The 21,313-nt window shown below is 46.8% G+C and overlaps 1 protein-coding gene across 4 annotated transcripts in view; it reads right to left on the bottom strand.

The window, feature by feature from the left end:
* Positions 1-21,313, bottom strand: part of AFF3 (AF4/FMR2 family member 3) — a 587,662-nt gene that overhangs the window by 285,822 nt on the left and 280,527 nt on the right. For all 4 annotated transcript variants that reach the window (XM_030888457.2, XM_045283938.1, XM_045283937.1 and 1 more), the window contains one exon: positions 18,409-18,456. In XM_030888457.2, the coding sequence (XP_030744317.2) occupies positions 18,409-18,456 (48 nt within the window). The remainder of the gene's footprint in view (positions 1-18,408; positions 18,457-21,313) is intronic.

The following is a 21,313-nucleotide window of genomic DNA, read 5'->3' as shown; positions in this document are numbered from 1 at the left end:
TGGTCTTGCCCTTCACGTCACGCTGGGTGATGTCTACGGACTTGTCTGCAAGCTCATGAGTCTTTCCTAAGTGTGGCAAGTCTGCTGAGGAAACCACCGAAAACATTCTTCATCGCCCTCTGTACTTTTCACTTACAGTTTCCATCTCTCCGGTAAAATTACCTAAACAATCTTTTTCTTAAAAAAGTATTATTATTGGCGGCTCTTACAGCTCTTAAAACAATGCATACATCATCGTGTCAAGCACACTTGTACAAATGTTGCCAGCATCCTTTTCTAGACATTTGCTTCGGATTGAGACCTCCTAATGGATCTTGCATGCCGGCTACTTTGCCTGATAGGAGCTGGTCACATATTAACCCTATGTTATGCAAGTCCCTTGTCTGATAGGTCTAGTGCTATTTCATACCAGACACTGGTTCTGACCACTTTGTGTCTCTTTAGTCTGTGTTTCCTTGCCTTTTTTGTATGACTCATCATTTTTAACTGAAATAAACATGCTGAAAAGGACTGTAGATTTTGAAGTAAATGTTTGTGCTGCCTAGTGATGAGAATGTTTTTCCTTCGGTTAAGTGGTCAGTGTGGAGGTTTCTGCAAAGTTCATCAGAGGTTGTGCTGGGGGTGATGCCTGCTCTCGGCTTGGCCATGGGTCTCCTCACTTGGTCCTCTGTCTGCTGTTTGCCAGAAGCCGTCTCCTTGCAAATCCTCTTGTTACTTTCACTGAAAGCTTGTTAGTATGATGGTTGGAAAGTCTGAGAGGGAAGATGTTCTCTGAAGGTCTGAATTTGCCCCAGTGTTGGGCTGGCACCGTGGGGGAACTGCCCGTGGAACTGTTCCTGACGTTCCTCCTGAAAGGACGCTGCAGTGTGGTGTAGTCAGGCATTGAGCTGCGAGCTTCAAGGATGGCATTTGAAAACACCAGCTGCTCCTTGGGGAGAAGGACAGGGCTTTTCCCTCCCACCAAGAGCTACAGGCTGGGAATGCCACCAGGGCAGTCCTACCCGGTTCCACAGAGTTGCTATGAGTTAGCATCGACTCGATGGCAGTGAGTTTGGTTTGGGTGTGGTCTAGTTGTTAGCTGCTGTCCGTCCAATTCCACCCCAGACCTAACAGAACGAAATGCCGATGGGCCCTGCCCCATCACCATGATCAACTGCTGACCAGATCACTGTGATCCACAGAGTTTTCATCGGCTGGTTTAATAAACACAGTTAGTGAATGGTGTTCTTCCCAGCTCTACACCTTCTCTCTGGGCTGAAACGTTGCTATTTATAAAAGCAGTTTATCACACCATGTGCAATCCTTAATCTCATTTGAGCTACACAACCAGCCTGGGTCAAGCAGAGGCCATTGCTGCCAAGGGCAGAGAAGCCAATCAGTTAGAAAATTTACTATGTACTACACTGAATATGTATACCCTATTGTTCATTTTCTAATGATCGCAGGCATCATTATAAACCCCTAATTCAGTCATGATCGACTTCCTGTCAGAGGTAAAAACAGTGCGTAATTTCTGATGCCCTTGAGTCCCCGCCAAGACGTGGAATTCCTACGTGTGAATTTCCAGCTCTTTCTCATTTCTGGAGCCTGGCTTCTTGTTGTTTGTTTGTTTATTTTTAATGGTAATAACTCAAGGCATGGAGTGCAATTTGGCAAGTCATATGGCCCACATGGAAAGTCTGTGAAATATCTTTAAGTACTGAATGAGTCCAGTTTTCTTTTTAGTGCATCATCAAAGTACTATTGTGACTATTATCATGACATGCTGTGTTAGACAGGGCTCTCTAGAGAGACAAAACCAGATTGCTAATAATTTTATATATAGTTATACAGATAGATAGATAGATAACATAAGAAATAAACAGTTAAGTAAATGATAAGCAGTACAAATGGCTTAGTGCAACTTACTCCCATGAGACAGTTGTGAGACACTGGCAGTCCTTCAAGTCTTGAGGGCCACCAGGTAGTCAGTCCTCTGTAGAGCAATTCAGGCTATCTGGGCACAGGCAGCAAATAGCAAGGCAGGTCACAAATAGTCAGCCAGATGACAGGGTTTGACAGTCCCCAGCTCAAGAGATGTAAATTCCAATTGTGTGGCGAAGCAGGTCTTGAAGGAACCTCAAATTACAGCGACACAGTCCACGGGTTAGGTGTCCCACAGGTAGTGTAGCTTGCAAACTGAGGCACAGAACAAGCACACTGGTCCGATGATCAAAGAGCAAGAGACCCGACAACCAGAAAGACGAGGCTCACTGAGCTATTTGTCCCTCTGTCTTTCAATTAGCCTCACGTGTTTATCGGCCAGGTTGGCACAATAAACTAACTACCTCACATGCTACAAACATATGTGGAAATGTACGCAATCTCCCATTAGCAGAAATTCAATCTGAACCACAAGGAAAAACACCAAGTGAAAGGAATGAGACAAGATGACACGCAGTGTCAAGGGATGTCAAAGTCATTGGCTTTTAAGAGTCTACATCTTCGAGGCTGCAGGCTTTCTGAACCCATTTCTTTGGTGCCCTTAGCTAATTCCTTCCAAGTTGATCTTGGCTATTTTTAATTAATCGTCCTTCCAATTTCAAGTTGACTTCTGGGTGTCACATTCCTCTCCTTCATTGGATAGATAAGCCTTAATGTAGAAAGACCTTATAGTCAAGATTTACCTTTATGTGGGAGAGCATCTGTGTCACTTGCCAGTACGTGAGCCAGATGATCTAAGCAACCCCCGAGTTTATGTCGATGGAAAAAACCCTGCTATCAGTTAGAAATCATGCACCATTTTTAATCCTCTGTGAGCTCTCAGAAGGAACCTTTAGAAACAGCCGAATTCTGTGATGCTCACCTTCCTGACACAACCACTGAAGACAAAGCAGATGAACAAACAAATGTGGAGAAGAAAGCTGATGGTGCCCGGCTATCAAAAGATATAGTGCCTGGGGTCTTAAAGGCTTGAATGTAAACAAGCGGCCATCAAGCTCAGAAGCAACAAAGCCCACATGGAAGAAGCACAGCAGCCTGCGTGATCACGAGGTACCAACGGATCAGTTATCAGGCATCATCAGAACAAAAAACCTTATCAGAGTGAATGGGGGGGGCGGAGTGTAGAGTGGAGACCAAAAGCCCATTTGTAGGCCACTGGAGATCCCCTTACAGAAGGGTCTCAGGGAGGAGAAGAGCCAGTCAGGGTGCGATGTAGCAACGATGAAACATACAACTTTCCTCTAGTTCCTAAATGCTCCCCTGCCCCCCACTATCATGATGCCAATTCTACCTTGCAAGTCTGGCTAGACTAGAGGATGTACACTGGTACAGATAGGAACTGGAAACGCAGGGAATCCAAGGTGGATGATCCCTTCAGGACCAGTGGTGTGACTGGCGATCCTGGGAGGGCAGAAGGAGGGTGGGTTGGAAAGGGGGAACTGACTACAAGGATCTACATGTGACCTCCTCCCTGGGGGCTGAACAACAGAAAAGTGGGTGAAGGGAGACGCTGGACAGGGAAAGATATGACACAATAATAATTTATAAATTATCAAGGGTTTATGAGGGAGGAGGGAGCAGGGAGGAAGGGGGAAAATGAGGAGCTGATGCCAGGGGCTTAGGTGGAGAGCAAATGTTTTGAGAATGATGAGGGCAATGAATGTACAAATGTGCTTTACACAATTGATGTATGTATGTATGGATTGTGATAAAGAGTTGTATGAGCCCCTAATAAAATGATTTTTTTTAAAAAGAAAGAAACACAGTCAAATAGAACATATAAAAATTACTCTGCCTGGGTTATCAGATTCATAATTAGGTATACTCAGAACAACTATATACTTACAAAGGCAACTCACTGGCAGGCTCTGACATAAATGAACATAGTTTTACAATCAACTAAAAAGGCACAGAAATTTAAATAGGCACTTTAAGTGTACTTAAAGGGATAACAAGCCATCAAACACCTTTTAAACCAACGCTTCATCCGGGTGTGCAGTCGCTACGTCCTTGGCAGCCACTTTGCACAGTGCAGGTACTTGAACAGTTGTACAGAAAACGGTATTTTTCTAAAGTCACATATAATGTCCCACTGGTTATCATCTTTATAAGGAAGCTTTTTCTTTATATTTTGGATGTCAATCAAACTCCAAGTGATTTCCAACAACCTGTTTTTTTCTATTAATGCCAAGTTGTGAATAAGCAAATGCATGGATTTTTTTTTAAGGAGAGATCTCTATTAATCTTGAGTTCATCCTTTCCTACCTCCAAGAATCCTTTAGCAAAGCAATGGTTTCTAAACCACAAGGGTAACCTCACAAATATTCTACAGCTGGATCTGAATTTAAACAGACTTGCCAGTCTGAACAACAAGACTAGTAGCTACATCCAGCGAGCTGCCTCCGTCCTACAGCCCCTACTCTCCCGACACACACACAATCACGGTTCATTTCCATGGCAGATTTGCAAAATTGGTTTACCTCCAGGAGTGGCATTTGATGAATGAAAACATTTCGTTAACCATGTTGATGCACTGAGGCGTGTGCATCCCCAAATTTATCTGGCAATAGATGTTAGAGTCACCTAAAATAGCGAGTCACAACAAGGGCACCATTTCCGTGTCAAGCGTGGGCTGTCATGAAAGCGCTCTGGTTCAGGGTCAGAGGCCGAGGTGCTGTTGAGCTTCTGAACATGAGAGCGGGAGTTCCAGGAAATATACACGCTCGGGGCATCCAAGGGCACCGGAGCTTGGCCCTCCTGTTATGGATGCTGGCCTCCAAAGCTCCTGGTTTACCCAACCCCGCACCAAGAGGAGCGTGACTTGAGTAGTTATTGGCTTTTGTTGTTAACTGCCATTGCGCTGGTCCCGGAGTTGTGGCAATCCCATGTACAAGGACATGTCCCTCTACTTGGCTCTGCATCATTCTCATGATTGGTTGGGGATCAGACTGTTCAGTTCCTCAGGCTCCGCGGGCTGACCTTCAGAAGGAGAATGCCATGCTTTTCCTCCCGGCTCTCTTAGTGGTTATGCGTTGGGTTGCTCATCACAAGGTCAGCAGTTCAGAGCCACCAGTAGCTCTGCTGGAAAAAGAGGATGCTTTCTAGTGCCGGGAAGAGTGACAGTCTTGGAGAGCCACAGGACTGCTATGAGTTGGAATCGACTTGATGTTCGAGACGCTCCGCTGAATACACACCCTTCCAATGACGTGCCGTGGCTGGGAATCAAACCAGCTCTCCAGTGTGGCCGGTGATAAAGGTACCACAGAAGCACCTCGGTCCCCTGCAGCTGTCTTTCCTGGGGTAACCAGGAGCTGCTGCCAACACGAAGCACCACGGGAGGCCGCATAACACAGGCTAAGAAAGGAATACAACATTTGAGGCAGGTGCTACTTAGTAACTACATTAACACATGAATGTATAGGGCAGCAGCAGTTTGGAAGGAAGCATCAGAGGTCTATCTATTGCTGTAGTGCACTCTTCAGGTCACAGTCAGCAGGTACCAATCCTGGGTTTAAGTCCTCTCAACACACACCCCCCTCCCCCAGCTTCATACTACCCAAAGGACAAACAGGAGCATCCGGGGCTGTGAGGAAAAGGTGGACCATCCACAAGCCTGGGATGCAGGCCCACCAGAAGGTTTGCTCAGTAAAAGCAATTGGTGTTGTGAGACGTTTCAGATGAAAAATAATAATAACAATACTACTCTGTATGATTTCTAAGACCTCGGGCTCTGGCACGTGGGGGGCTGGAGTAGAACCCCAATGCATCTTACTTACTCTATGTTAATCTCCCTAGAGCTCCGGTCTCTCCCTTGGCTGGATGGGGCTGAGCTCATATAGGATTAGAAGAGAAAGGAGGTGGGCATGGGTTGAGTACGTGATCAGTACATGTTAGTAATCAGGGATGCTGGTATTTTATCTGTCACTGTCATTCATAGAGCATGCTACAGTCCAAGGAAGCTACTCTGATCCCTTTACCTCAAAGAAAAATATATTATTAAACAGCCAATCACATAACCCCTGGACCTAGGCCTCTTTGGCCTCTGCTTATTCTAAACAAATCTCCTTTTGTGGTCTTTTGTGCTGACATGATTTGTCATTTCAATGGTCCACAGACTCCCGCTCCATACCCCCCACTGGGACAGCTTTTACATGGATCTGCTCCTGGGCCTTCATTCCTGTCAGCATGCCATCCCAACCAACCAAAAAACATAATGGTGTCTAAAAAGGACTTTGCTTCTGTTTCTTGCCTTTATTTTTTTAACTCTCCCCAGTTCCGGGATGGGTATATGTGTGAAGGAGGCAGTGATTCACGCAAACAAAGCAGTGAATCAACAAACAAACAGGGAAAGTTAGAAAGTTAAAATAATCGATGCAGCTTTTGCAGACCCAAAGAGGGTCATTTCAGCTCACAACCTGGAGAGAGCCTGGTGCAGCATCTTCCTGCAGGGCGGGGCTGTCTTCGCTGCGCGGTAGCTGGGCTCTCTCGACCTCCTTTTATTTGCAACAGGGTTTTAAGCACCTTTCCTGTTTGGAACCCACACTTGGATTCACAAGAGGCTTGATCTGCAGCTTGATGACCACAGAAGCAGCCTGGGTGCCACAGTGGTAATGCATTGGGCTGCTAACTACAAGGTCAGCAGTTCAAAACCACCAGCTGTTCTGTGGGAGAAAGTTGAGGCTTCTACTCCTGTAAAGAGTTAGAGTCTCAGAAACTCACAGGGACAGTTCTGATTTGTCTTAGAGGGACACTATGACTTTGAATCAACTTGATGTCAGTTAAATTGCCAGTGTATAAAGGAAGGGGCTTCAGAAAATTGGTGGGGAAAGGGAGTTAAAAGATAATGAAATTTTCTCACAAACTTTTTGAAGCACATCCCTCCTTGCTACACACCCACACCTTGTATGTGAGGGTGTGGAGGAAAGGTAGGCATTTAAAAAGAGCCTTTACGACAACATGTTAGTTACGGCCTATCAAATGAATGAATGACCCCCCCCCCAACCCTTACCCAGCTACAATAAAAATAAAACGGCTGCAACCTCTGGAGAGCAGAGGTGCTGGACTGTGCTCGTGGACAGACTACTTCTCTTGTGCTTCTGAGGCTCAGGCAGGCCCAGCCATGAGCTCATGAACAAATAAAAAACTCCTTGTGTTCAAAAATTAGTCAATTGGGGAGGCTCTAAAACCATGACAAGGCAATGGCACAGGAGGGATGGAATTCTTAATGTTGGAGGCGCCAGGACCTTTTCTGACCTGTGTGTCTCAACTGCAGCCAAGCCCCCTGTTGGCGGAAGCGTGCGTGTTGTCTGACGCTGAGTGGGGTTCGGAGCCCTGACACTAGGCTGCTTACTCTGAAATTACAGGCTTGGCGGGTGGCCGCCAAAATTAAGCAAAACACCACCCCACAAAGGAAATGAAGAAGAAAGGAGCCCCAGTTCAGAGGTAACTCAGGAAGATGTGGTGTGAGCTACCAGGAGGGCACGCGCATTTTAAAATGGAGCAGCTGGTCATTCGGAAGCTCACGGAGAGGCCAAGCAGGAGGGATGCAAGTAAAAACAGGAGCATAGTCTGACATTCTAGAGAGGGCCGGAGTTCCAGTCCCTGCCAGTTCGAAACCTCCACAGGATGTCCTGTCCCACGAGCAGAAACACACAGGAGTTGCGAGTTCGCACACATCATATCTATCCTAACCTGCGAAACAAACTTGGAAAAGGGATACAATGGCAAACGAAATATTAGGCTTCTCTCTCTCTCTTTTTTCGGGCTACAAGAATTTAGGTAATTATAAGAACTAGAGAGAATTGTGTCTGCCTCAAACATGTATGCTTATTATCCAGCTGTTCTAACCCTTCAAGGCTTCTGTGTCCTTAATCCTCAATCATCGTACCCTAACTGGAAATTATAAAAATGTTCCTATGGGTGTACACTCGTCCTCAGTCGCAAAATCAGTCATTTTCCAGCCTTTGCAGGAAAACGGCAAACACTGAGTGCAGTTTCCATGGGGTTACAAACATTTTTTGTAAATGTCTGTTGTGAGTTGATCGCTTGTGGTGGACGGTTTTAGAGACTTTTTCCAAGAGCCACTTGACACAGAGCCGGTCGGCAGCAGAGACAGCTTTGCCTTCTGGCTCTCAGTCTTACAACCAGCAGCATGCCAATGGAGGAAATGACCCCTGCGAAGGCACTCTCTACATTTCAACTTGCATCCTCCACGCAATACACATCAAAATGGGAAGCTCACTTCCTGCGAGAGAATCTGAACCCGAGAAGCGCCTGGAGCCTGGTGGGCGATGTCTCAGCGAGGCGGCAGGAGCGGGCACCAGGCAGCAGGGGGCGGAAGGAAAAACGGGGAGTGCATCATGAAAGGAAAAAAAAATTTTAATTAAGATGTACATAATTTGGACAGGAACTATTAATGTCCAGTGATGGAATTCTTGCCTTCCCTCCAAGAGACAAGGGTTTCATTCCTGATCAATGCATCTCATGTGCACCCGCCGCCTGACGGATGGTAGAGTCGTGCATATGGGTAAGTTTAGGGGCACGGGGTGTGTGTGTGTGTGGCAGACTAAGTCAAACTAGCGAGAAAGGCCTGGGGGGTCTGCTTCTGAAAATTAGCCAAGACAAACCCTGTGGATTACCATGGTCTGATCCACGGCCTCTCCTGGGCAGGCCTGGGACTGGGCACTGTTTCCGTCTGTTGTGCAGGAGATGAGGCCAACTCAATGGCAGCCATCAGCAACCACCAGCTTGCTGGCTTCTGGGGACAATAAGCAACAGAGAGACAGGGCTAGTAGAGACCTAGGAGGGAGGGAGCCCCTGGGGAGGCTGTCATAGCGGAGACGGGCTTCCAGAGCCCAGGCCGAGGAATCGCCTGAAACGGACGAGGAAGGCCTCTGCTCTTTTAGGACACAGGCCAGACAGAGCTTCAGGGGGGTTTAAGTCCGTCAGCCCACCATCATGGACCAGCGGGCCTCTGGAAGGCAGAGTCCCTGGCCATTCGGTCCAATGCTGGAGAGCCAGGACTAGAACCGTAGATGGCCCACTGAGTGAGAGACACTGGCAGATGAGGAGCTTCCCGGGATTGCACCCACCTCTCGGGGGCAAAGCAGGTGAAAGCAGCTCCTGAGCCTGAGGAGATGCTGGCACCCAGGTGTGAGGCACGGGAAGAAGTTCCTTCAGCTGTGTGTTGCAACAGGGGCTCTCGAGGGCCAGGTTCTTGGGAGAACGAGACACTCTTGCTCTCTGTATAGATCAAGCACAGATGTCCGCACAGTGGAAATACTGATTTACTCTCTAACCTTGGCGTTAACATGTCATTAGGCATGACGACGATGATGGAGCAGGCGTTCCAAAGGTGAGAAGAGAAGATTCACTAGAGGCAGGGCCGCCTGCTGAACAGGAAGTCAGGAGTGAGCTCTGGAGGGAGGGACACCTTCTTAATTTAAGAAAACTCAGACTCAAGGCCAGCACGTGGATAGCAACCATCTAATTCCAAGACTGCAACTCTTCACAGCCGCAGGAAGTCTCGTGTTTCTGCTGCAGAGCAGGCTGGTGGTTTCAAGCGGCCACCCTCGCAGGCAGCAGCCCAACGGGTGACCGCTCTGCCGCCAAAGCTTCTTGCTTCTTCCCTGGCACTCCAGAAATTCGTTCTTCAATGACTTAAGACATGGCCATCCCATAAATAGCTTTCAGTTACCATCTACAATAGGTTTTTCAGTGTCTGATGGATATACGTGTTTACGTGCTATGTAAGTATAGGAATAGGAGAGGACACGGTAAAAATGGCCACAGTTCTAAGTAAATGCATTTAGCCAAGGGCAAAAGCAAGTCAGCTGGCTAATACTAAACATGAGCATTTCAATGTTGGAGAACAGGTGGAACCCAGACTGAAATTCAGAATCTTCATGGGAAAGGTGCACTCTTGGAAGTCTTACCAGTTGCTATAATGTCACCTTTTAGGGTCTGTGAAATGTTCAATGTGGCTTTTCTATCCACAGTCTCAAGCCCCATCAAATGGCCTTTCCCTGCGTGGGGCTGTAAGAAGGCGGAAGTGGTACTGATAGGAGGCATTCATCTGTGAGTAGTTCCCATCAGGATTCCCTGGAGCGGCATCCGTTGTGTACACAATGAGTCCTCATGACCAGCAAGAGGTAGGAGGGTAGCCTGTCTTCTGGACCTGAGGTCCCTGCGCAGTGGACCTCCTGGATCCAGATGAAAGCTCTCCATCAGAGGAGCAGCAGCAGAACCAGGAGCCAGAGCACGGGGCAGAGCGATGAGTTTCCCAACCCTCAGAGCAAGTTAAGATGGGTTCTTTTGGGCAGCAGGCTGGCTTGTGGAGTGGGGTGGCTCTGGGCACCTAACTCAGGGAGGTGGGTTCGCTGACCCATGGAACCCAAGCTTATGCCTTCAGGTTGGGGCTTACAGCAGAGTGGTGTGCCCCTTGTAACACTTATTAGCAGATCTGAAACTTTGTAACATGTCTTGATATACACCCACCCTGAGCATTTCTCACTGGCACTACAGCTTGTTAAATTTCTCTAACAAACCCTTTCCTCATGAATTCTGTCTGTGCATTTCTGTGTACCTATTGGAATGAATATTAGAACCCACAGAAGTAAAAGGGAACGTTAATTCAGACAATGCATACCTTTATTCATGTTTCCAACCCTACATAACAGAAGAAGAAAATACAATGCTTCAATGGAAAACTTCATGCGTTGATAAAAGAACTTGCACGTTGCTACACGATTCAAGTGTAAGCCCTGATTTTTCTGAAAATGAGACCCACTCAAGCAAAGAGGAAAGAGGAAAAAAAGAGGCAAGCTGGAATGAATGGAGTACAAATGATACCACGCAGCCCTGTGGGCCCCCCACATGCCCGGTGCCAGCAACCCCGCTTCAATTCCACCCTCTTGTTTTGTGTGCTGGGACTGGATGGTGCAAGTCAGCGTGGAGGAAAGTCCTGGTGTTGGAAGGAGCACATGTATTTGCCCTCCTCATTCTTCCTCTAACTCCATTATCCCATCATTTGAGTCTATCCTGCATGTCTAGCAAACATTCTACGGAAGCTCTGAGCCAAATTACTTCTTTTTGAGTTACTGTCTGTCATACCACTTCTCAGTTCTGCGGATGGAAGGCTAGAACAACAAAAATATTAACAATGAAAAACATTCTTACATGTCTTGATTTTTCTAAGATAGCTCCACAATTTCCTATCTTCACAAACCCCCAAATTCAAACCAATGACTATTGAGTTGGTTCTGATTCATAGAGACCCTCTATCTGGTTTCCAAGGCTTTGTAAATCTTGACAGGAGCAGACAGCCTCATCTTTCTCCCACAGAGCGGCTGGTGGTTTTGAACCACCAACCTTGTAGTTAGCTATCTAGCATTTGCTTGACAGTGCAACCAGGATCAGGGTTCCCACAACGAAGGGTAAGCAGCGTTTTTGACACTGGCAGATGCACCACCTGGCTGTTAGGGCATAAAGCATATTTTCACTGAGCGTTAGGTACTTGGGCTGCTAACATTTCCTTGGTCTATGTAAACCTTTGTCGTTTCTAATGGTGTGCATCAGCAGACAGGGGAGTGTGAAAGGGCAGAGCCATTCACAGCAAAAGGAGTTTCCAGATCTCCACTGGATCTGTGATTCTCACCCGAGAGCCTCTGGGCCCAGAAGAGACTGGTGAGTAGAGTGAGCTTCCTGCCCTATCTCTGTTAGAAACTGGAAGTCGTCACACACACTCTACAGAGTGTCACCAATGATGCTGACATGTCAGACCTGGCTGTGGCCTTCACCTCACAAGCACCCAGATGCCCCTAGTCCGTAGGTGGGGCTTTGGGTTCCAGCCAGAAGAACTAACACGCACCTCCGGATGCAAAATCAGATACAGAAGTGTGGTACTTCTGTTTCTAATCATCCAGATGGCCAAATGAAAACAACAAAACAAATCAACACACTCCTGGCAAAACTAATTTGTCTTAGGTAAGACTTTTTGTGAGGTTTTGCCTGACATGTTTCTGCAGGCCAACATCCACATCAGGATTACTTTGGTTTTGATCTTCATTTACAACAACGAGCAATGAAATCTATTCACTCGTGGTGTGTGCGTGGTGGTAGTGATGGGGGGGGGGCAATAGTTATACCTGGAATGACTTTGCCATCTGTGGGCTTAATTTTATCACCCCTAAAATGGTTACAATCAAGTAAGATAGCTTATATTGTAAACAATGTGAACTGAAAAAGCCTGTCTTGGCTTGAAGCCCAGGAGAGTGGACCCAATTCCAGCTCAGTCAATGACCCACATAAGTCCCTTAGGACAAGTCTCCTCTGTGCTCTCTAGGTTCCAGGGGCACTGAGGGGTTAACCCATTCTTGTGTGGGCTAAGCAGGGGGTGGAGGCTGAAGCTCAAGGTCTCTCTTGTCCCATCGCCCAGGATATAGCCTATGAGGAAGGCTTCGTATTCGTCAACGGCACGCCATGCACTCAGCTCTCTCCTCACTGACTTATCTCCCAGCATCAGGTGGGGAAACCCTGTCCAAGAAGCTACTTAACAAACTAAATGCAAACCAGAAGAAGTTCCCTTTACTTACTGGAAGTCTCCGTGATAATGTCAGGAAACTCCTTTGGGTCTCCGGAAGTTAAACAACACCCATCCAGGCTCTTCACACAAACAGAAATACAACCCCAGGTAAGCAGTCACTATATTTCACAAGAAACTGGAATAAAATGAGTGATGTCAGACAAAAGACAAGGAGGCAGTCTGCTCAGATGTGATGAGGAAATTGTCTCTACGTTCATCCCTGAAATTCAGACCAGAATCTCAAACACGGGTCTCTTGTTACAAAGGGTCCCCAAGCTATGTGCAGTGCCCATCAACAACAAATGCCATCGCAAGCTGTCTTGCACGAAACTTGGGCAGCTTGGATTCCAGGGCTGCACAGCCCCATTAAATGGTAACCAGATTTGATTTGCCGAGCAAATGTGAACGCCGTTTTATGTTAATGGATGATGCTACGGAAAACATGTATGTCTTACAGCACGGGAACCTTTAAGGATGAAATAGCGAGGCGCTTGCTAACCTCTCAACTGCGAACATATGCCAGCCGTGAGGAGTTGGAGCTCTTATTGCCCATCTTCACAGAGCTCAGTGATAATTTCTCCCTTGGCCTAGTGAGTTTTGCAATAACACACAGATTTATTAGGTCCCAAGGTTAAAATTCTCTGAGTAAGAATTTTAAAAATTGCCCTTTAGAACAGAGTGAAATATTCAAATGACCTGAAAGCTGTCACCTCAGCAAATAGGAGCGAGGGGAGGAAAAGAAGTCAGCGATGAAGGTGACAGGGTCGGACATGAAAACCCCTATGAGTTCCCGGGCACCAAGGCAGGATGGGCCACTTCCAAACTGTAAACACATGCAAACAGGGACTACCCCCTTCCACAGCAAAATGCCTGAGCCCCGGGGGGCCGGGTGTCTTCCTCCAACAAGACTGCACAGTGACGATGGAGTGGGCTCTGGAGTCAGACCACCTAGGTCACCGGCCCTCCTTCTGCTCACCCTTCCTGTCTGTGTGACCTGGGACCAATCACACAAACGTCCCTATGGGGGTTCCCTCCTTTGTGGACTGGGGAAATACAGGTGCCTACCTGGTGGTGACAGTAGTGAAGGTTCACACGGAATCATCAAGGCATGCTAGCTTTCTGTGATGCGGTAGTAGTTCCTACTTTATATAGAATTCATCGCACCCCACAAAGGAGCTGAATGGAGACTGTGACCTTCCCTCAGGAGAGGTTTCCAACCCGACTCCTTTCCCCGGTTTCCTCATCAGGATTCTGCTCCCTCCACGTGTGTCGGCAGTACTGAATGAGAGCGTGGCTGACCTTTGTGTTCCGCTCAGACCCTCATCTATCTTGTCCTCTCGAAACAAACAACATGGTTGGCCTTGACCTTCTCTTTCCTTCAATTTGCTGGCGTGTCATTTTGATAGCGTTCTTTTAACACTTCTGGCCATTCCCTCTCACTTTCACTTGACAGTGGATCTCCTTCTCCCTAACCTTTAAGAAATGTTGAGATTTAGGATTTCATTGCTTCTTGGTTTCCAGTCTCACCCCAGCCAAATTTACCTATCCCCAGAGTTTAAATACCAAGGGCACCTACATCAATCCCGAACACTGATCTGCATCAGACCCCTGCCCTGAGCTCTAGGCCCACGCAATTTAGCTCTGCGTTTCTTGGTAAGTATCTTACAAGCATTATAAGCTCAATGTCTCCAAAAATTAATTTATGCTTCCCTTCCTCCCTTCCAATTTCAGCATGTTCCTCAATGTCCCTCAGGATGGTGGGGGGACTGCCCTTCATTCCTCATGTAGGCACCTGCCTTCCCCCTACTCTTGCTGTGAATTGATGGGAGCAGACAGCCCCATCCCTCTCCCACGGTGCGGGTGGGTGAGAACAGCTGGCCTTGCAGGGATGAGTCCGAGGTTTAGCCAACATAGCCACCAGCACTCATTTCAAAGGGAGACACAAGGGAGTTAGCAAAGAGCTCATGGAAAATTTCCCTCATCTTTGGGTTCCATTTTTCCATGGACATTTTGAAACCCCATTCATAGATTATTTAGGTAAAATAAGATTTCATTAAAATTTAAAAATATATGCTCCAGTGAGGAGTCTATAGCATTACTATTATTAGTCCAAAAAAGTGCTCTGGAGTAGGGCGCCTCAGCTGCTGCCTGAACTTTTCGCAGTTGTTTCTTCTTTTAGTCTCTCTGGTCCCTTCTGCTAACAACGGGGCCTAGATTCGAAGGGTTGGGACTCTCGGGCTTTTACTTAAGTGATCACAATAGTTTCACTATTCAGACTCAAACTCCCCCTCCCACTCCGACCGTGGTCTCAACCAACCTCCGATGAAAACTCAGGCAGGACTGCAAGGGAAGGGAAGACAGAGTCCAACCAGATAAAATGATGCAGGCGTGTGTGCAAAGTTAAACGTTTCTAACCACGTGCAAGAAGGCAATGAGGGTACTGTTATAAAGCAACAACGAGGCCTCCACACACAATTTCATGCCAACCTGCAGTGACCCGACCTGTACAGCTATTCAAATTTGAAGCCCTGCTTGGAGAAGGTAAAAGGTCAAGTGATGGATTTCTTCCCTGTCCTTCAGTGGTGGCTCGGGGGCATGGAGTCTGTCTCCACACCCAGCGGCCCTAGGAGCTCCCTGACAGGACAGAACCCCTGCTGTGGCCACTGTGTTAACCCATCCCACGGGGGGAGGGGGGGGGGGCTGTCTCCCTCTCTTTCCCTGACCCTCAGCTTTCCCAGCACAATGTGCTCTCCCGGGGTGTACCCTCCGGGTAACATGCTCCAAGTATGTGAGAATTATACACTAGACAAGGGTTTTCCTAAACACCCAAATCAGAAAAGGGTTTGATGCGTTCCTGTAATATCATTTTGCAGATAAAAGCACTCTTACCAACCAAAGGAAGATGGCCTAAAAATGGAATATATGGAGCCCCAGCACGAACGAATGTTGAAAGAAAGGAAGAGACAATACTATGTCAGCAATCTTATACTATTTGTTGCTTAATATAAATAAAACCCCTAGAGATAATACAGATATAAAGTACAATATGTATTTATGTAACACATACTTAAATACTAGGAATAAAACTTCCAGCCGTGACAATTGTTTTCTTCGTAAATCGCTGGCAGAAACACACTCATGGTGTAACAAATCAAACTGCATTAATCATTACGGTCAACTTGAAAGTATAAAGACTTATTTACACAAGGATACTTCTCAGAAAAAACTCAACAAAAACCTGTCTTTGAAAAACAACAAAAGTGGTTGTTAATGTAAAATTTTAAACCAAATAATTTCATTACTGTCAAGTAAAGGCTAGAAAACACATAAAATATAAAGTTTTTTCATTTAAAAAAAAAGTCTTTACAGGGACTTGCTGTACCATCTGGTTTAATTTGTTTTGGTGTTTTGCCCAGTGTAGTATCAACTTTCTGAGAAACATAAATTATTAGAAAAATATGAGTGAAGAAGAAATCTGGGTTGAAGACAACAGCCTGACTGTCAATTTGGATGCTCAGAAAAACACCAGTCTGGCAGCCCAGCCCAGCCTGAGTTAATCTAGGCATGAAGCTGGTTCACACAGGGAAACCAGGTCAGGGTGGGCATAAGGAGCTTACTAGGGAAAATAACAATATAGTAATTACGCTTTACAGTAGAAACATCCCCTTGTCTGAGCCCGGCTTCCATCCAGTTCCTTCAGGCTACATTTTAACCGGTCCCTGTTACATTTTAACAAGAGTCTTCTGCAGCGATAAAGCATCACTTGCCATCTTGCTAAATGGAGATTCTGATTCTGTATACCTGGAGTGGACATGCAGAATTTCCAGAGCAGGTTGAGCCAGAATGCAGGCCTGGGAGCCCTGTGCCAGAGCACTTGGGATTCCAATGAAGTTCAGGAGGAAATGAACCTGGCAACTGCTGCCTGGCTCTCAGAGTGCAGGCTCAAGGGTGCTGTTCACACCAGGGTGATAAATGGGGGGCTCCAAAGGTTTGCACACTCTATTTTTCATCTGAATGCCTTTTTTTCTGTCTTCAAACTGATCGCTTTAACACAATGTCACCTCTGCTCAGGCAAAGACACCGGATGGGCTGTGACTCAACTGGCTGCCTCTTGAGGTTTTCCGCCCCCCCACAGGCACTGCTTTGTGGCAACATAAGTGACAATCCTCCCCCAAACCAAACTCTTTTCAATAATTTGAAAATTCTACTCTTGTAAAGAGTTACAGGCGTCTGGGGTCTTAATGGCTTGAAGATAAATAAGCGGCCATCTAGCTCAGAAGCAACAAAGCCCACATGGAAGAAGCACACCAGCCTGTGCGATCACGAGATGTCAAATGGGATCAGGTATCAGGCATCTAAGACCCAGAACAAAATCATACCAAGTGTGAGTGGGGGTGGGGGGGAGGGATGAGGGGTAGAGACCCAAAGTCCATCTGTAGACAATTGGACATCCCCTCACAGAAGGGTCACAAGGAAGAGATGATCTAGTTAGGGTGCAGTATAGCACTGATGAAACACACAAGCTTCCTCTAGTTCTTTAATGCTTCCCCACCACCACCACCACTATCGTGACCTCAGTTTTACCTTACAAATCAGATTAGACCAGAACATGCACACTGCTACAGATAAGAGCCTGCAACACAGAGAATCTAGGATGGATAAACCCCCCAAGGTCAACAAGGAGGGTAGAGATACCAGAAGGATTAGGGGATGGTGGGGGAAGAAAGGGGGAATTGACCACAAGGATCAACATATAACGCCCTCCCAGGGGGACAAACAACAGAAAAGTGGGTACAGGTGACAGAGGACGATGTAAGATATGAAAATAATAATCTATAGCTTATCAAGAATTCATGAGGGAGGGAGTGCGGGGGAGGGAGAAAATGAGGAACTGATAATATTAGGTAGCTAGAGGCAGAACTAAGGGTTGTCCCTCTACATGCCAAAACTTCCCTCCCCCTTACAGGAAGTTGGAAGCTGCTTAAGGCTGACGGCATGCTTACATGCAAGCTCCTGGCCAGGAAGGAGTGGTACACCTGGCTGGGACGCCATCCAGGCCAGGTGGGCTTAATTTAGCCGATGGGGTTAGCCAGTATTGTCGACCACGCCTCTCAATAGGGGCCCTGAAAAGCTAGAAGTTTGCTCTCCTGTGGGCTCGCCCCCAGCAGCTGCCACATAGTTCAGCGTGGCCGGGCCGTGGTCCCTTGCAACCATGCCTGGACTCTGTCTGGCTTATGTTCCGTTTACTGTAAAACCAGAAACTGCTTCTACCCTTTCATAAAACTCACTTGGAGCACAAACCAGGCTTTGGTGTGAATTCTTTCTCACACGAAGCCAAGGGCCGAGGTATATCTCTCCCACGAGAGACCTAACAATACCAAGGGCTCAAGTAGAAAGAAAATGCTTTGAAAATGATGATGGCAACATATGTACCAGTGTGCTTGACACAATGGATGAATGTACGGATTGTGATAAGAGATGTAGGAGCCCCCAATAAAAGTATTTAATAAAAAAATTATTTAAAAAGAAGGAAAGAAAAAGAAAGACCACCACCAACAACAACACAAAGAGGGATGGGCTTGGAATCCCGCAGGGCCCGTGGGTTTGAGCTTTGAAAGCTTTACAAAAGCAGCCTGCCTTCTCCTGCAGAGTGGCAGGTGGGCTGGCATCGCCAGCCTTCCCCTTGGCAGCCCAGGCGCGGGGCCACTGCGCCATGAAGGCTCCGTGTGGTGATTTTCAGCAAAGGCAAACAGCAAGCAGCCGACAATACTCCACACCAGTAATGCATTCACCTGGGACATACATCCCCCAGCAAATCGAGAGGGTCACAAGGATGACCTTACCCGGATGATTTCTTCCACGCAGCTGTTGCTGTCTCCAGGTCGGCTCTCCTGAAAGCAAACAGAGAGGCATTCAGGGTGAGGGTGACAAAGGGACGAGCAACGACAAGGGGGCCGCTGAGAGTCCGTCAGATCAAACGGGTGGGTTTTCAAGACGGAGGGACGTGAAACTGGTTCCCCTCCATGGAACCGGAGGACTTTGGGCCACTGCTGACCCATTTATTAGCGGAGGGGGCCTGTGGGCTGCTACCACCTTTCAGTATTGTGAGAGTGCTTGCATGAACTGTATACGTTATCATTCTTTTGGCTATACAAAAGGGGGGGCTGAAAAATTAGTGGGAAAGGGAATTGAGAGATATTGGAATTTTTCCAATAACTTTTTGAAGCCCCTGGATATTTAACTTATTGAGGAACTGCCTCACTATTTTCCGTGGCAGATGGACCATTTGAAATGCCCATCAGCAACGCACGTAGGTTCTCATTTCTCTAGGTCCTCACTGTTCTGTTCAAGCAGTCTAAGACTGGGATGTTAATTAACAGTGTGAACATCCTTTCGTGGGCTTCAGTGGTCAGTTTCAGATCTTCTTTGGAGAAATTCAAGTCCTTTGCCTATTTTTAAATTGGTTGCTTTGACTATTTTTTTAATTGCATTTTAAAGGTTCTTTATACATTCTGGAAAAAAGCTCTGATACATGGTTTGCAACTAACTATCTTCTTTCATTCCGTGGGCTATCTTTTCACTTTCCCGACAGTATCCTTCTATAGACAATTAAAATGTGTTATGAAGTCCACCCTCGTATCTGATTTGTTGCTTGTGCTTTTGAAGTCTTTATTCCAGAGACCATGCCACACTCCCGATCATAATCACGCACTCAGGCTTTCTTCTAAAGGATTTTCGTTGGCTTCTTTTCATTCAGGGTTAGGCCAGCTCTCCAATTGTTTGGGTGCTTTCAAGGGAAGCTTATTTTCTTACCAATGATTTGGTACATTGTACTTAAATAAGGCCATTCTCTTTTTGTAAATGACCTCATTCTAGTTCCCTGACTTTGGAAAGATCAATGCCAAGGGCAGGAGGACATCACTGTTGTTCGTAGCGCATGAATGCAACACACACACTTATCAATAGAAATTTTTAAAAACCATGTTCCACTGTCAGGAGCAGGAGATCACAAGTGCCCCTGCGCTAATATTTCATGACTGTGTTTCAGAGACTCCGCCCTCTTCCTGCTTTCCTGAAAGATTCCTGAGTTTGGCACCACACTACTCCTAAGTCCTCCTCCCATACCCAGTGCCTTCCTCCTCTATAGGAAATGTCGCAGGTCTGACACTCCAAAAGAACTGGGCAGAGCCCTCTTGTGGTACCTGCTTGAGACGCCATCAAGACAGCTGATGGTAAATCCTGGTCCATCCAAGGTTTGAGCGCCCCTTGGACTGACCAGTGTTCCGCATTCAATGGAATGTGTGGTTTCAACCTTCACATTCACAACCATCCTTACCTCTGACTCCCAAGTCCTGGCCCATTTCTGCTGGCAGAGCAATTGTTAAATTCTTAATGTACTCTCTAGTTTCAATCTTTAAAAAAAATTTAATCACGAACAAATTGACCTCATGTTCTCATAGTGGAATTACCGAGGCATGGCGATATACTAAAAGAGATTCTTCATATTAAACTTTGGAGTTTGAGTCTAAATTCATCTCGATGCCACATTTAAATTTCATTTCAAGTGCTTTATATAAATGGCAGGCTTCTTCTATGACTGCCTCCCTCTATAACCCTGTATTTTCAGTCCCCTATTCTGATAAGGGGATGCACTGAGGAAGGATTAGTTGTCAAATACTCCCCTTATCAGAGGAGACAGGGTGTGTAGGATGGCTACATTAGGCCACCTTGATGGCAGTTCCAACCAGGGTCCTTGAGGTCTGGGCAGATACTATGTTACTTCTTACTACGAAGGACCTTTGTAAAGCTGAGGTTCTAAAACTGAGGCAAAGATAAGGGACTTCCAATAACAGACTCAGGAAGTCCGGGCTTTAGGTTACGGCACAAATCGTCTTTGGCGGAGGGAAATAGAGATCTGCTCAATTTCCGAACATTTGACTCTTAGGAGCCCTGGTGATGGAGTGGGTTACATGTTGTGCTGTAACAAGTTCAACAGTTTGCAACCAGCAGCCATTCTGCAGGACAAAGCTGAGGCTTTGTCTGTGACAGTTTGGGAAACCACAGGGGCTTGTTATGAGTCTGTCCTATGGGATTGTTAAGAGTCAGAACTGACTTGATTGCAATGAGTTGGTTTTTGAGGGACCCAGGAGGAGGCTCCGCGGCGTAACGGGCTAAGCACTGGGCTGGAACTGCAAGGTGGGGGATTCGATCGGCCAGCTGATCCTCGGGAGAGAGGTAAGGCAGTTTACTCCTTGGAAGGTGAAAGATTCACATCCTGAGAAACCCTGGGGAAAGTTCTACTCTGCCATGAGTTGGAACTGACTCAAGGGCAGAAAGTGGGTGGGGAACTGAAGCGGGGTACTACACCGATTTGAATCCCCAAGACCCCATCTGGATCCATGAGGCGCAGCAGGGTAGAGTGTCTGAATCGGAGGTCACTTGAGGCTAACTCAGTGACTTTACCAGACTGAGAAAATGTGGCCCACAGGGGTCAAAGGCTGTGTCCAAAATTACTCTGGTGGTCTGCTCACAATCATACTACTACCACCCCTGCTCTCTCCCTGTCCTCCGTACGCTGTTTCTCTACGCTCAACCGGAGAACGGCTCAGGCTGGGGGGACTTTGATGCTTACTGCAGAAAAGTAAAAGAATCCAGAGAGTGTTTGTATATTTCTAGACTTCAAATTACAGTGAACCCTCGCCACTTCGCGCTTTGACTTCCGCAGCTTCACTCTATCGCGGTTTTTGC

Source organism: Echinops telfairi, unplaced genomic scaffold, assembly GCF_000313985.2.
Source record: "Echinops telfairi isolate 266 unplaced genomic scaffold, ASM31398v2 ScPeMD7_7467;HRSCAF=8505_1, whole genome shotgun sequence".
NCBI lineage: Eukaryota > Metazoa > Chordata > Mammalia > Afrosoricida > Tenrecidae > Echinops > Echinops telfairi.
Note: the sequence above shows the minus strand (reverse complement) of the source record. Positions and strands in the feature narration are given on the sequence as shown.